Source organism: Thalassophryne amazonica, chromosome 18, assembly GCF_902500255.1.
Source record: "Thalassophryne amazonica chromosome 18, fThaAma1.1, whole genome shotgun sequence".
In the NCBI taxonomy this organism is placed as follows: Eukaryota; Metazoa; Chordata; class Actinopteri; order Batrachoidiformes; family Batrachoididae; genus Thalassophryne; species Thalassophryne amazonica.
Window position 1 is genome coordinate 45,388,429 of NC_047120.1, and position 12,381 is coordinate 45,400,809.

At 42.9% G+C, this 12,381-nt stretch overlaps 1 protein-coding gene across 4 annotated transcripts in view; it reads left to right on the plus strand.

Moving 5' to 3' along the window:
- The window catches only part of vti1a (vesicle transport through interaction with t-SNAREs 1A), a 243,676-nt gene extending 231,904 nt beyond the window's left edge, over positions 1 to 11,772 (plus strand). For 2 of the 4 annotated variants that reach the window (XM_034193262.1, XM_034193263.1), the window contains one exon: positions 10,178 to 11,772. In XM_034193262.1, the coding sequence (XP_034049153.1) occupies positions 10,178 to 10,271 (94 nt within the window). In that variant the 3' untranslated portion in view covers positions 10,272 to 11,772. The remainder of the gene's footprint in view (positions 1 to 10,177) is intronic. The other 2 variants (XM_034193265.1, XM_034193266.1) reach the window with 1 other exon arrangement.
- The last annotated feature ends 609 nt before the right edge of the window (positions 11,773 to 12,381 follow it).

A 12,381-nucleotide genomic window follows, 5' to 3' on the forward strand; every position in this document is an offset into this window, starting at 1 on the left:
CATACTTCGAGCCTCCGCTGTGCTCTCGAGCCGAGCTGAGCACAACGAGACTTCAGTTCACAGACTGCTCCTTCCCAAGTGCAGGACCAATAGACTGAAAAACTCCTTTGTCCCTCAGGCCATCAGACTGTACAGCTCCTCACTCAGAGAAAGGAGGAGTAACAGGAAGACAGAGGACAGGAAAGCCAGTAAACCAGTATTGATCAGTATTTATATTTATATTTGCCAACTGTTTTTTTTTTCTTCTTCTTTTTTACTTTCAGTCGTGATACTCTGTGTGCTTCTTACCCTGTGTACTGCTATACAGTGCTGCTGGAACCTCAATTTCCCTGAGGGAGTCTTCCCAAGGGATCAATAAAGTTCTATCTAGTCCAGATTTACGCAGTTATTGCTTTAAGATACAATTTATCAACAGTAAATCTGTGGTTCACACTATTATGTAAACTTTCGCATTAATCCACGACGGAGATGTGTGCCAACCTCTGGGGGTGGACTATATGAATCATGTATCAACTACGGTCCGTTACATCACTAGAATCTGGGGACAAGCACCAACACCAAGGGACCTCAGGGCCTATATACAACTCAATACTGCTTCTTCTACTTCTACTTATGCTTCGTCTACTTCAGTCATTCATTTAGAAATTAATAATCATGAATACAAACATTGTAATTTCATTATTTTCCTTTAAAATTGTTAATGTGGTCAGATTGAATACAAGATAACGATTTATATGATTTTGCAGTAATTAATTTGATCATTTTCTCTGCAGGTTAAATAAATATGGTGACTTTAATAACGTTGATGCTCAGCTATCAGTTAGACTGGAGTCATTTATAATGTCACCTGCTACGTGTCACGTCACCCATGTGAGCTATGTTCCGCATAATGCGGTGTCTGTCCTGTGGCACGCCGCACAAAGGACACGCGTGTCGGGCCTGTCCTGTCCTGTCAGACAAACGCGACATTCAGATCGGCTGCTGTGTGTCCACATGATCTGACGTTCCGTTTCACTTGGGACAGCCTGATGTGCGCGCGCGCTCCACTTGTCGCAAAAGCGATATATGATTTCTGTATTTCCACATGATGACAGCAAGCACACACACGCACATCACGGCGGACAGTTGAAAGGTCGTGTCCTTCAAAACATAGTACGTGTTCTACAGCTGTGACTTCCAGGTCCAAAGATCTCAACAGCTGCTGCTGTTGGCAGCCATGCCACCTGTCCCTTCAGCGCAAAGACCAAGGTGTCACTCTCTGTTTCTCTGTTATGTCATCATTTTATTTTTAGTTATTTTGGCATGTAATTGTGTATGTAGTTATTGTAGTACTTATTTACATACCTGTCCTGGCTCTGGGCTCTATGTTTTTAATGTGACATGTCGTGTGCGCTGAGCCGTCATTTGCAGCTGTCAGTGAGTCTCTGTGCTGTGTGCGCTCAGACGGGGCTGGCTGCTCCCCATCTGTACATATACTCAACAAAAATATAAACGCAACACTTTTGATTTTGCTCCCATTTTGTATGAGATGAACTCAAAGATCAAAAACTTTTTCCACATACACAATATCACCATTTCCCTCAAATATTGTTCACAAACCAGTCTAAATCTGTGATAGTGAGCACTTCTCCTTTGCTGAGATAATCCATCCCACCTCACAGGTGTGCCATACCAAGATGCTGATTAGACACCATGATTAGTGCACAGGTGTGCCTTAGACTGTCCACAATAAAAGGCCACTCTGAAAGGTGCAGTTTTGTTTTATTGGGGGGGGATACCAGTCAGTATCTGGTGTGACCACCATTTGCCTCATGCAGTGCAACACATCTCCTTCGCATCATCCTTGAAGAGAACACCTCTCCAACGTGCCAAACGGCAGCGAATGTGAGCATTTGCCCACTCAAATCGGTTACGACGACGAACTGGAGTCAGGTCGAGACCCCGATGAGGACGACGAGCATGCAGATGAGCTTCCCTGAGACGGTTTCTGACAGTTTGTGCAGAAATTCTTTGGTTATGCAAACCGATTGTTTCAGCAGCTGTCCGAGTGGCTGGTCTCAGACGATCTTGGAGGTGAACATGCTGGATGTGGAGGTCCTGGGCTGGTGTGGTTACACGTGGTCTGCGGTTGTGAGGCTGGTTGGATGTACTGCCAAATTCTCTGAAACGCCTTTGGAGACGGCTTATGGTAGAGAAATGAACATTCAATACACGAGCAACAGCTCTGGTTGATATTCCTGCTGTAAGCATGCCAATTGCACGCTCCCTCAAATCTTGCGACATCTGTGGCATTGTGCTGTGTGATAAAACTGCACCTTTCAGAGTGGCCTTTTATTGTGGGCAGTCTGAGGCACACCTGTGCACTAATCATGGTGTCTAATCAGCATCTTGATATGGCACACCTGTGAGGTGGGATGGATTATCTCAGCAAAGGAGAAGTGCTCACTATCACAGATTTAGACTGGTTTGTGAACAATATTTGAGGGAAATGGTGATATTGTGTATGTGGAAAAAGTTTTAGATCTTTGAGTTCATCTCATACAAAATGGGAGCAAAACCAAAAGTGTTGCGTTTATATTTTTGTTAAGTGTACATAGCAGCATTTCATGCAAGTGTGCCTCCCCCACACACACACACGCCACATGTGTTGCAGGGGCGGAGCGCGAAACACATACACGCCACATGTATTGCAGGGGCGGAGCGCGAAACACACACGCCACATGTATTGCAGGGGCGGAGCGCGAAACACACACACGCCACATGTATTGCAGGGGTGGAGCGCGAAACACACACACGCCACATGTATTGCAGGGGCGGAGCGCGAAACACACACACGCCACATGTATTGCAGGGGCGGAGCGCGAAACACACACACGCCACATGTATTGCAGGGGCGGAGCGCGAAACACACACACGCCACATGTATTGCAGGGGCGGAGCGCAAAAACACACACGCCACATGTATTGCAGGGGCAGCGCGCAAAACATGCACGCCACGGGGGAGCCGACACTTTGGCACGCCACGTGTTACTTGGCAGTGCCACAGTCGTAGGGCACTTAGACACATTTCACAGCCAGCTCGAAAGTGGTCACCTACTCACTATTTTCATCCTCACTGCGAGAATGGTACCAGATTTCCTAGGTGCTCCACAAGTGTTATTGGATGTTCGTGTGTGGTACCTGGAATTTGGCTGACACCTGCTAAGAGAGGGATCGAGCAGGCAGTCACAGGGCACTCGCTGTCTTTTGGACGCTGGTGTGTGATCGAATGGTTGTGGTTACAGGTGTACGAGGTGTTAGAGGTGGCTCAGATTTTTCACGAATGGCATGCGATTCCTCCTTCATGCGCTAGTCGGCTTCAGTTGTACTGTGTGTGAAGGGGCCTTAAAGTTTGGATTGTGAAATTAAATCTGCTGGATTTTTTTAATGTTTTTTTTTTGTTGTTCTTTCAGGAAACAGAAGAACTAAATCTGTTACATTTCTGTTTTAACTGTACAACTATAGCTTTGCTGCTCTACATTATGGGTTGAGACATGTCTCGTCAGATTGGTGTTCAGAGAATCATTTTAGGGTAAAAAAAAAAGAAGAAGGTATTTTAAAAATATATGTCCCATGAGGAACAGCTCTAAAATTGCAGCACTGTCATACTCGTTCCTGCTTTGAATGCCAAGTGTTTGAAGTTATTCCGCGTTGTTTGCTGCTAAATAAGAAATCCTTCTTAACAAGTTGAATCACACCCCCCCCCCTTCAACATAAGGATAAAACTAACTTCCTGTTCGTTTTCCACCCCTAGGCCTTGATAATCACACCCTCACCATTTTCCCCCCACTGAAAAATTAACAAACAGCATGCCAATCTGGATCCTCCCCACACACACACACACACACACACACACACACACACACATCATGATGCACAAGTACTTCCTCTGGGTATTTGGCTGGGATAAATAATCGTTCTAAATAATGAATGTCAATTAATAGAGGGAGATGTGGCCTTGCTAAGCATGCTCTGATTAGGGTTTCTCTGGGATTCCCTCCCCAGCTGGATTCAGCAAATCATTTCAGCTTTATCCAAACACCGGAAAGAAACTGACCTATCATGGCCATATTTATTATACAGAACGGTGTATAAGCATTTCTCGCCCCTGAAACATGTGATCACCTTGATTTGTTTGTTCGTCTAACTGTCTCGACTGGTGCGGCTAGCTCACATGGTTGGGGACAGAGCTTTATTTATTTATTTATTTATTTATTTGGATCATGGATGAATTTTAGAAAGTGGAGAAAAATATTTAGATATTTTCAGGTAATCCAGATCTGGACATGTATTCACAATTTTTAATGACTTTTTTTTTTCTTTTTCAGATGAGACATACAGGATTTGACCTCCAATAAAATGCCCCAGATTGACTTACATGTCGCTGTGGTTCAGCCCTCATCCTTTTATGTTTATGGAGTCTTTGCCACATTGGTCAGAGTAGGTTGGTCAGTGGGAAAAGGAGTTGGGCTATCAATATATAGACCTGCGTTCGATTCCTGGTCACGCTACCTGTTTGTGTCCTTGGACAAGACACTTCATCTGCATTGTCTCAGTCCACCCAAATGTAAATAGGCACAAGCCTTGACTTGGGCGGTACCGTGGGATACACTGACATCGTACAGTGGCAGTCATGAGGCACCTTGACACTTACACGCATTTATCCCCCGCACATCTGCGCAATTCATCATGCCAGTGCGACCTGCTGTGTTCCGCTGGATGCTGCGCTTTGTGCCTCTTGATACTGTGTTATATAAAAGAATTATTTCATAGTAGATTAATCATTTGGCTGATGAAACCACCTCTAATCGCTTCTGGAATCACAGAGGAATTTTCTACAGCTGCAGCTCTTTCTCTCTCTCTCTCTGTCTCTCTCTCTCTTTCTCTTTCTCTCTCTCTCTCTCTCGTGCGCTTCATGACGGGGAGAACGCATTTGGAATCGTCTACAGTTTGTAATATTTATATTGTAATGGCTTGGTAAAACAGTTGCATTTTTATTCCTTCTCATGAGTCTCTGTAAAATTCTGTTTATTATAGATTTAACATCTTGTCATAATCGTTCAGTTAAGCTGCGCTGTGATGTGCAGTGCTGTGGAGCAGATAACTGTAACAATTGTTCATTTCTGGAAAGAAGCACCAAAGTTGGCACAAATACTCCTTAGACATTACTCTTTCAATCATTTTGAAAGCTATACATGGTATATGATTGAAACATTTTTAAATTTTGACCCCTGTGTAATTCTTCAACTGACCCCTACCTGGCCGCCTACTGAAAATTCAAGTGGCTACTCAGTTTTTTCAAAAGAGTAATGTCTAAGGAGTATTTGTGCCAACTTTGGTGCTTCTTTCCAGATTTGAAGGATTCCTCTGTAAATATTCTGTTATCGTGACTCGCACTTACACTCAGTGTTTTTGAATTGTTTGCACAATGTTCACATGTAGTTCACAAAATTAATGCATGCCAGAGATTTTGAACATTTCAAAATTGTGTTTTCTTTGCACACTTGCACAAAGCCATGCACAGTGTACGAGTTTGCAACGAATTGACTCTCTGGCATGGCAGATTGTTTGCCAAATTTGATCTTGCACAGATCAAATTCGTGTGAGTGTCAAGATAATCTCTAATCTCCTTCATCCTGTGGAATCTGGGGATAAATACCTGCAACAACGGCCTTGGGGCCTCTATAGGACTTACGTCTTCTCACTTACTGCATTGGGATTGAGACACTTTTGTTTGTGTCTTCGCTCTTGTCTCCTGACACAAACGAGCAAAAATAAGCAAGTCTTTCATTAATTGTTGTTAAACTGAAGTAATTAATTTGAATGGTTGGCTCGCTGAGCGTATCAGAAGCTGTGGTCCACAGTGTCCTCAGTGTTATTCTTTCACGAATCTCTCAGCAACATAACACAAACAATCCAGATTAATTTGGATGGTTTTAACCTGGAAGAGCAGCAGTGGAATAAATATGTTGGCGAAATAAATATGTAGGTGGTAATATTTGTTGTGAATGACACCATCATAACATATGCATTTATTCAAGGGTAAATAGTCAACTTATGAATCTTGAATTAGCTTTTTATGAGGGTTCTTGCGTTATCCAGTGAGAAGTGTTTGTCAGCAGAATGATGCAGTCTGTTTTTCCCCCAACAGGAAGCAGGGCCTACAGGTCGATGGTTACAGACTTTAGGACTCTAAAACAGCATGCAACTCATGCAAGTTTTATGTGATTAAGTTTTGTTGTGAAGGTGAAACAATTTGGTCCAACACCAGTTCGGTTCAGCATCTATTCATGACGTCACCAACCCTACTCCAGAAAATCACTAAGGGCCCTTGGGGAAGGTCCTTGATCCCCTAGTTGTTCTTGGTGTGTAGTGAGTGCTGTGCATGGCAGCACCCTGACATCGGTGTGTCTGTGTGAATGTGAGGCATAATTGTAAAAGCCTTTGAGTTTCTGATGCAGATGGAAAAGTGCTATAGAAATGCAGTCCATCCTGGAGAGCACCTGCCCCATGTGTTTTCCACATCTTCCCTGCTCTGTTCACTGCTAACTAAGTCAGGTGTGCTCAGCCAATCAAGAACTAGGAAAACACCAGACACAACTAATCAAGCAGACGTGGAAAACATGCAGTGCAGGTGGCCTCCAGGAGCAGGGTAGGTGACCCCTGGATTAGAATTTACATGTGTGTCATCCTTTAAGTAGGGAGGGGTGTTATTTCAAAAACTTTGGAAATCTATAAATGTTTGCATGGAATATGGAAATATACATGGAATAAACCATAGCAGGATAAATTTTGGGTCATTTGGTTCCAAAAGCCCATATGGACGGAGCCAGTGAAGGTATCGGGTTCAAAAATCTGCAAAAATTTTCTATTTCAATTTATTTTAATTTATAAATATCAACAAAAATGTCATATCTTGAGAACCACTACACCTAGAGACTTGAAATTTGGCTCCAAATGTTGCTTGACCCCAAGTTTATATTCAACTTCTATTGTAACAATAAGCCAATCTGGTGTTTTTTAAGAGTAATTGACAAAAAACCTAATTTCAGTACATAGGTTACGATCAATTGTAACAAACATAATCTATGTAGTTTTTATTTCAGGAACATCAATTGAGTATAATCATCACATGTAAAGAATGACATGGCCACAATGAATTAATTATAAGCAACAGAGTGGTTTTCTACGTCAACAGCACATATACGAGGTCTATTAGAAAAGTATCCGACCTTTTTATTTTTTTTAAAAACTATATGGATTTGAATCACGTGTGATTGCGTCAGACAAGCTTGAACCCTCGTGCACATGCGGGAGTTTTTTCACGCCTATCGGTTTCATCATTCGCCTGTGGGCAGGCTTTGAGTGAGCACTGGTCCACCCCCCTCATCGGAATTCCTTTGTCTGACTTCCTGAGAGACTGGCGCTTTGCTTGATCAAACTTTTTTCTGAAACTGTAAGGCACATCCAAGTGGACACCATTCGAGAAATTCAGACGGTTTTTGGTGAAAATTTTAACGGCTGATGAGAGATTATGGAGTGTTACTGTCGCTTTAAGGACTGCCCATGGAGCTGGATGGCGCGCCGCGCCCCGAGCTGCCGTTGTCAGCCTGTTTCAAACTGAAAACTTCCAAATTTACGCCTCTGTTGACCCAGGACGTCGTGAGAGAACAGAGAAGCTTCAGAAGAGCTCGGGATCAGCAGTTTATCCGGACATTCCACTGTTAAAGGAGATTTTGTAATGAAAGACGTGCGGACGGATTCGCGCGTCGGCACCCAGCCGCTCATGGCGCGGCGCCACAGCAAAACACCTCCATGTTGATAACCATTCGTAAGATTCAGGCGGTTTTCGATGGCTTTCAATCGAGTGAGTATCCGAGAAATTGTTTAACAGCTGGACATGTTCAAACTTGTCCTGTAATGCTTCCAACGGAGGTGTTTTGCTGTGGCGCTGCGCGATGAGCGGCTGGGTGCCGACGCGCGAATCCATCCGCACGTCTTTCATTACAAAATCTCCTTTAACAGTGGAATGTCCGGATGAACTGCTGATCCCGAGCTCTTCTGAAACTTCTCTGTTCTCTCACGACGTCCTGGGTACGGTCGCATTAGCTACAAGCAACGGAAAGCGAAAGAGGCAAAGTGAGGAATTGCCATTTGTTTTCAATCAGAGTGGGCGGTCACTCTGCTGCCATCTGGGTGGGGCCAGAATAGACTTCATGTCTTGTAATGCAAATACTGAGTGACGCGACATGGTGACTGCCAGTCCCAGTGAATAGGCAGCATAATACAAGCTGGTTGTTCACTCGGACAAAATAATCCAAGATGGTGGAATACGCTCCAAAACAGCTTATTTCTGTATAAATCTAATATGTTTCTCATATATTTTGTAAAAGTTAGCGAGAAATAAACCTTCTAAATCTAAAAACGCTGTTTTTATAACCAGATAACACCTCTGAAGTGATTTACAAGACATCTTACGAAGATGCAGCGGGAACACCCATTAAGCCATAAAGCCAACTGCTTGTCGCCTAGAGGTGGGCGATACCGGGAATTTTGGTATTGATCCGATACCAAGTAAATACAGGCCCAGTATCACTGATACGATACTTTTTCATATTTAAGTTTCATAGATCCAAAGGATCCAAAAGACCTAGGATAGAATTTCACCAAACATTGTATGTGACAACAGAATACTTTATTATCACAATCAACATTTTTGTTTACAAAAATATCACTCAGCACAACTTAAAACAAAATCTCCCGAGGTTGAGGGCTGACAAGCCACAATACAAGGGTGCGCTGCTCTGTGTTGTGTGACACAGCGCAGCGCTGCTCTTACAGACAGAGAGTAGACTTTGATGAATCTGCGTGCGCAACAATCAGTGCGTGCGGGAGAGAAAAACAAAGCTTGAGTATCGATCTTTTTACACAAGGTTCGTTCAATATCAATACCAGCGTTGGTATCGATATTGTCAATATTAGGATCAATCTGCCCACCTCTAGTGTCACCATCATTTGTAGCTCATGTGACCGTAGGGTCACTTTTAAAATCTGTGCAGTTTTCTTTCAAATTACAAATCAGCAGTAAAAGTTACTCAGTAGTTTTCTGTAGATGATAGAATCAAAACATTTTTTTTTCCTCTCAACTGTGTTTTCTATGTGTAAGGTTAAAACAAAAAGGCTGAATTATTCCTCCTGAGAAAAACATCCACTGTTACTCTTAACACAAGATTTTGATATAACATGGGTATAAACTGTATTTTACTTTCTGTTCCTTCCACAGCCTTGGTGGAGGCGGCTGTAGATCTGAGCTGGAGCCGATGGACTGGTGGATGCCGTTAGTTTGACTGTCGCGCTGGGCGTCGGGTTTTAGAGGGTAGCAGGGTGACTGAGCAGGCAGCCGGCCGCCCTCACCGGTGATAAATGGCCACAGCACGGGCTATTCATCTCCTGCTTAGAGGAGTGGACACTGGCCCCTCCTCGGCCTCACCCCCGCCTCTCCACATGTCAGCAAATGTGATAATTCTCTCATTTGTCAGGAGCAGCGGAGGGTTGGCCGTTTGTCTGCACGTCTGCGTGGATGTGGACTAAACTCTGGAGAATTTTGGACATACACACACACAAAAGTTCAGATACATCGCTCATATGTCTGATGCAGCACCCGTATGCCCCCCACCACCACCACCATCACCAACACCACCTTCTGTCGGGTTTACTCAGGTCACAGTGGGAAAATTTAAATGTGCAAAAGAGCGAGTTGTTTTATGGCAAATTCCATCAGTAATTCAGTGATTTTTTTTTTTTTTTTTTTTTTTTTTTTATTGCCTCCAGGAAATTACTGAGCAACTTTTTCCACTTTATTGTGCAAATAAACTTTTTAGAGCCTGTCTGCTGTGTCACAGCGTGTTTATTCGCGTCTTGCTCACTTTGCTGCGTTCATACGAGTGCGCGCAACTGCATGAAATCTTTACAACAGGCTTACACCAGTAAATACCACATGCGCTGACCTCATGGTGGCTATTAAACACGAGGCTGTTCAGTTTAACATTAAACACTTTTCTCTGCACACATAATATGACTTGTGTGAACCCTGCCTGATCTCTCTCTCTCTGTTTTTTTTTTTTGTGTCTTCTTCCAGGATCATCCAGAATCGTGTCCTGGTCTTCGTCCTCGGAGCCATCATCCTCGTCACCATCATCCTGGCCATGTATTTCAGTCTGCGAGGCCACTGATCTTCCCCAGCGCACACACTTTCTCACACACACACACACACACACACACTCACTCACTCATGCCCTGACACAAACGCAAACACACAAACGTCGTGATTAATAGCGACAAAAGTGTTGTTCTACTGTAATTAGGACAAATGGACCCCATGAATCACTGTTTCCAAAGCCTGAGAGGAAGCCCCTCCCCAATCTCGCTCTCCTCTCCTGCTTGCATTTGTTCCTCCCTTTTAAAAATTTTCTCTTTCTTCTTTTTTCTTCGTCTTTCTGTCGCCAGGGATTGTGACAGGAACAGGGGAGTGATGTTTTTATGGCGCTTTCTATTCTTCTTCGTTGTCCTTACAAACTGGTCATACGAGTACATTGGTGGTGAATTTAAATGGATTTTAACCACTGGATTTGGCCAAAGAGATTTAATATTCACGCACATACCTGTATCTGGCAAGGATGTTTTGCATTGTGATTTGAAAATGATCGAAATCTGATATACAAATGGATTTCACGAGGTTGAAGCTTGGATAAGAACTTTGAGACACCAGGAAATCGAGTCCACTGTTTGATTAGAAAGCAGCGCCATGTGATCTAAAGCCGCTTTTCTGCAATGAAAGGCGTGGGTGCCCTTTAAAAATATTCCATTCCAGTCTTATGTGTGAATACAGGTCAGTGTCACTGATATGCAAAAGCATCTCTGTGTTTTCTTCTCACTCCAGACTATCACATGTAGATATCTTCTTAAATGGCTTAAGTAGGGAAACTGTCCACTGAGTGCTTTCATATTTTTGGCATCGTAATGGTTTCAACACATAGAACTAAGTCTTACACAGGTCCAGACCCCATCGGTGTTTATCTCTGGATATTGCTATGTGAAGCACATGAAATTCTACAATTCCCCCCGTCTATTGCAGGTTACTTCCCCAGAAGGGTCTGGTACCCATTTACAGCTGGATGGATCGGGATGCAGAGGAATAGTCTGGTCCAAGGTCCCGAAGCACACAACTGGAAGGTAGTCCAAATCCTGTCCCACAGCACCACCTGCTCACTATAGAACTGCAGTAGGCAGCGTATTTAGAAGAAATATGTTGATGTGGAAAAAGCTCTATTCAGTATTGAAGTCAGTCAACTGCTGCCTCGAGTTGTCCTCTTTCTTTTTTGTCTTTATTTTTGAATGGACAGTTCTCATTTCCCTAGTTGTATTTAAAAAATTTTATTCCTCCTGGACAGCTCACAGTTGTATTAATCTGTCCTGTTATATTTACTGATTAAAGCATAATGTAACTCAAACATCCCGTCCCACTGATAGCTGATTTTGTTTTTTGGCATCTCCATAAATATGTGCTGCAGCACGGAAATGCAAAATTCACAGAAGAGACGTCCAGTGTCACACCCTACATGCGAAGTGTGGGGAGAGGCAAGGACAGAAATCCCACGTGACAAAATCTCATGTGGAAAATGCCTCATTTCATTTCCGTTTGGGAATTGGGAAATGGGTTTGTAAAGTGAGCAGAAAAAAATCAGAAATCCTGTTCTGCCCGAGTCTAAACTATTCTCCAAACAGCTCAGTGTAGTTTTAGTTTTAAGAAAAAACTGAAGGGTACAAATATATTCTCTTCACGAAACTGTTAGCTTGTTGCCCAGGTTACAACTCAGTTACTAAGCTAGCTGAGCATTAGCTAGCAGCTAGCTTGAAGAAAGGCTTACAGATCTGTTTGTTGAAACAGTGAAGGAAAGTTAGCGACTGTACAACCCACGGGAAGCCACAACATCACTTTTTGTAAATACAAAGTTGAAACATTTTTATTTGTGTTTATATATATATATATATATATATATGTGTGTGTGTGTGTGTGTGTGTTTGTGTGTACAGTAGTGTTCAGAATAATAGTAGTGCTATGTGACTAAAAAGATTAATCCAGGTTTTGAGAATATTTCTTATTGTTACATGGGAAACAAAGTACCAGTACATTCAGTAGATTCTCACAAATCCAACAACACCAAGCATTCATGATATGCACACTCTTAAGGCTATGAAATTGGGCTATTAGTAAAAAAAAAAGTAGAAAAGAGGGTGTTCACAATAATAGTAGTGTGGCATTCAGTCAGTGAGTTCGTCAAT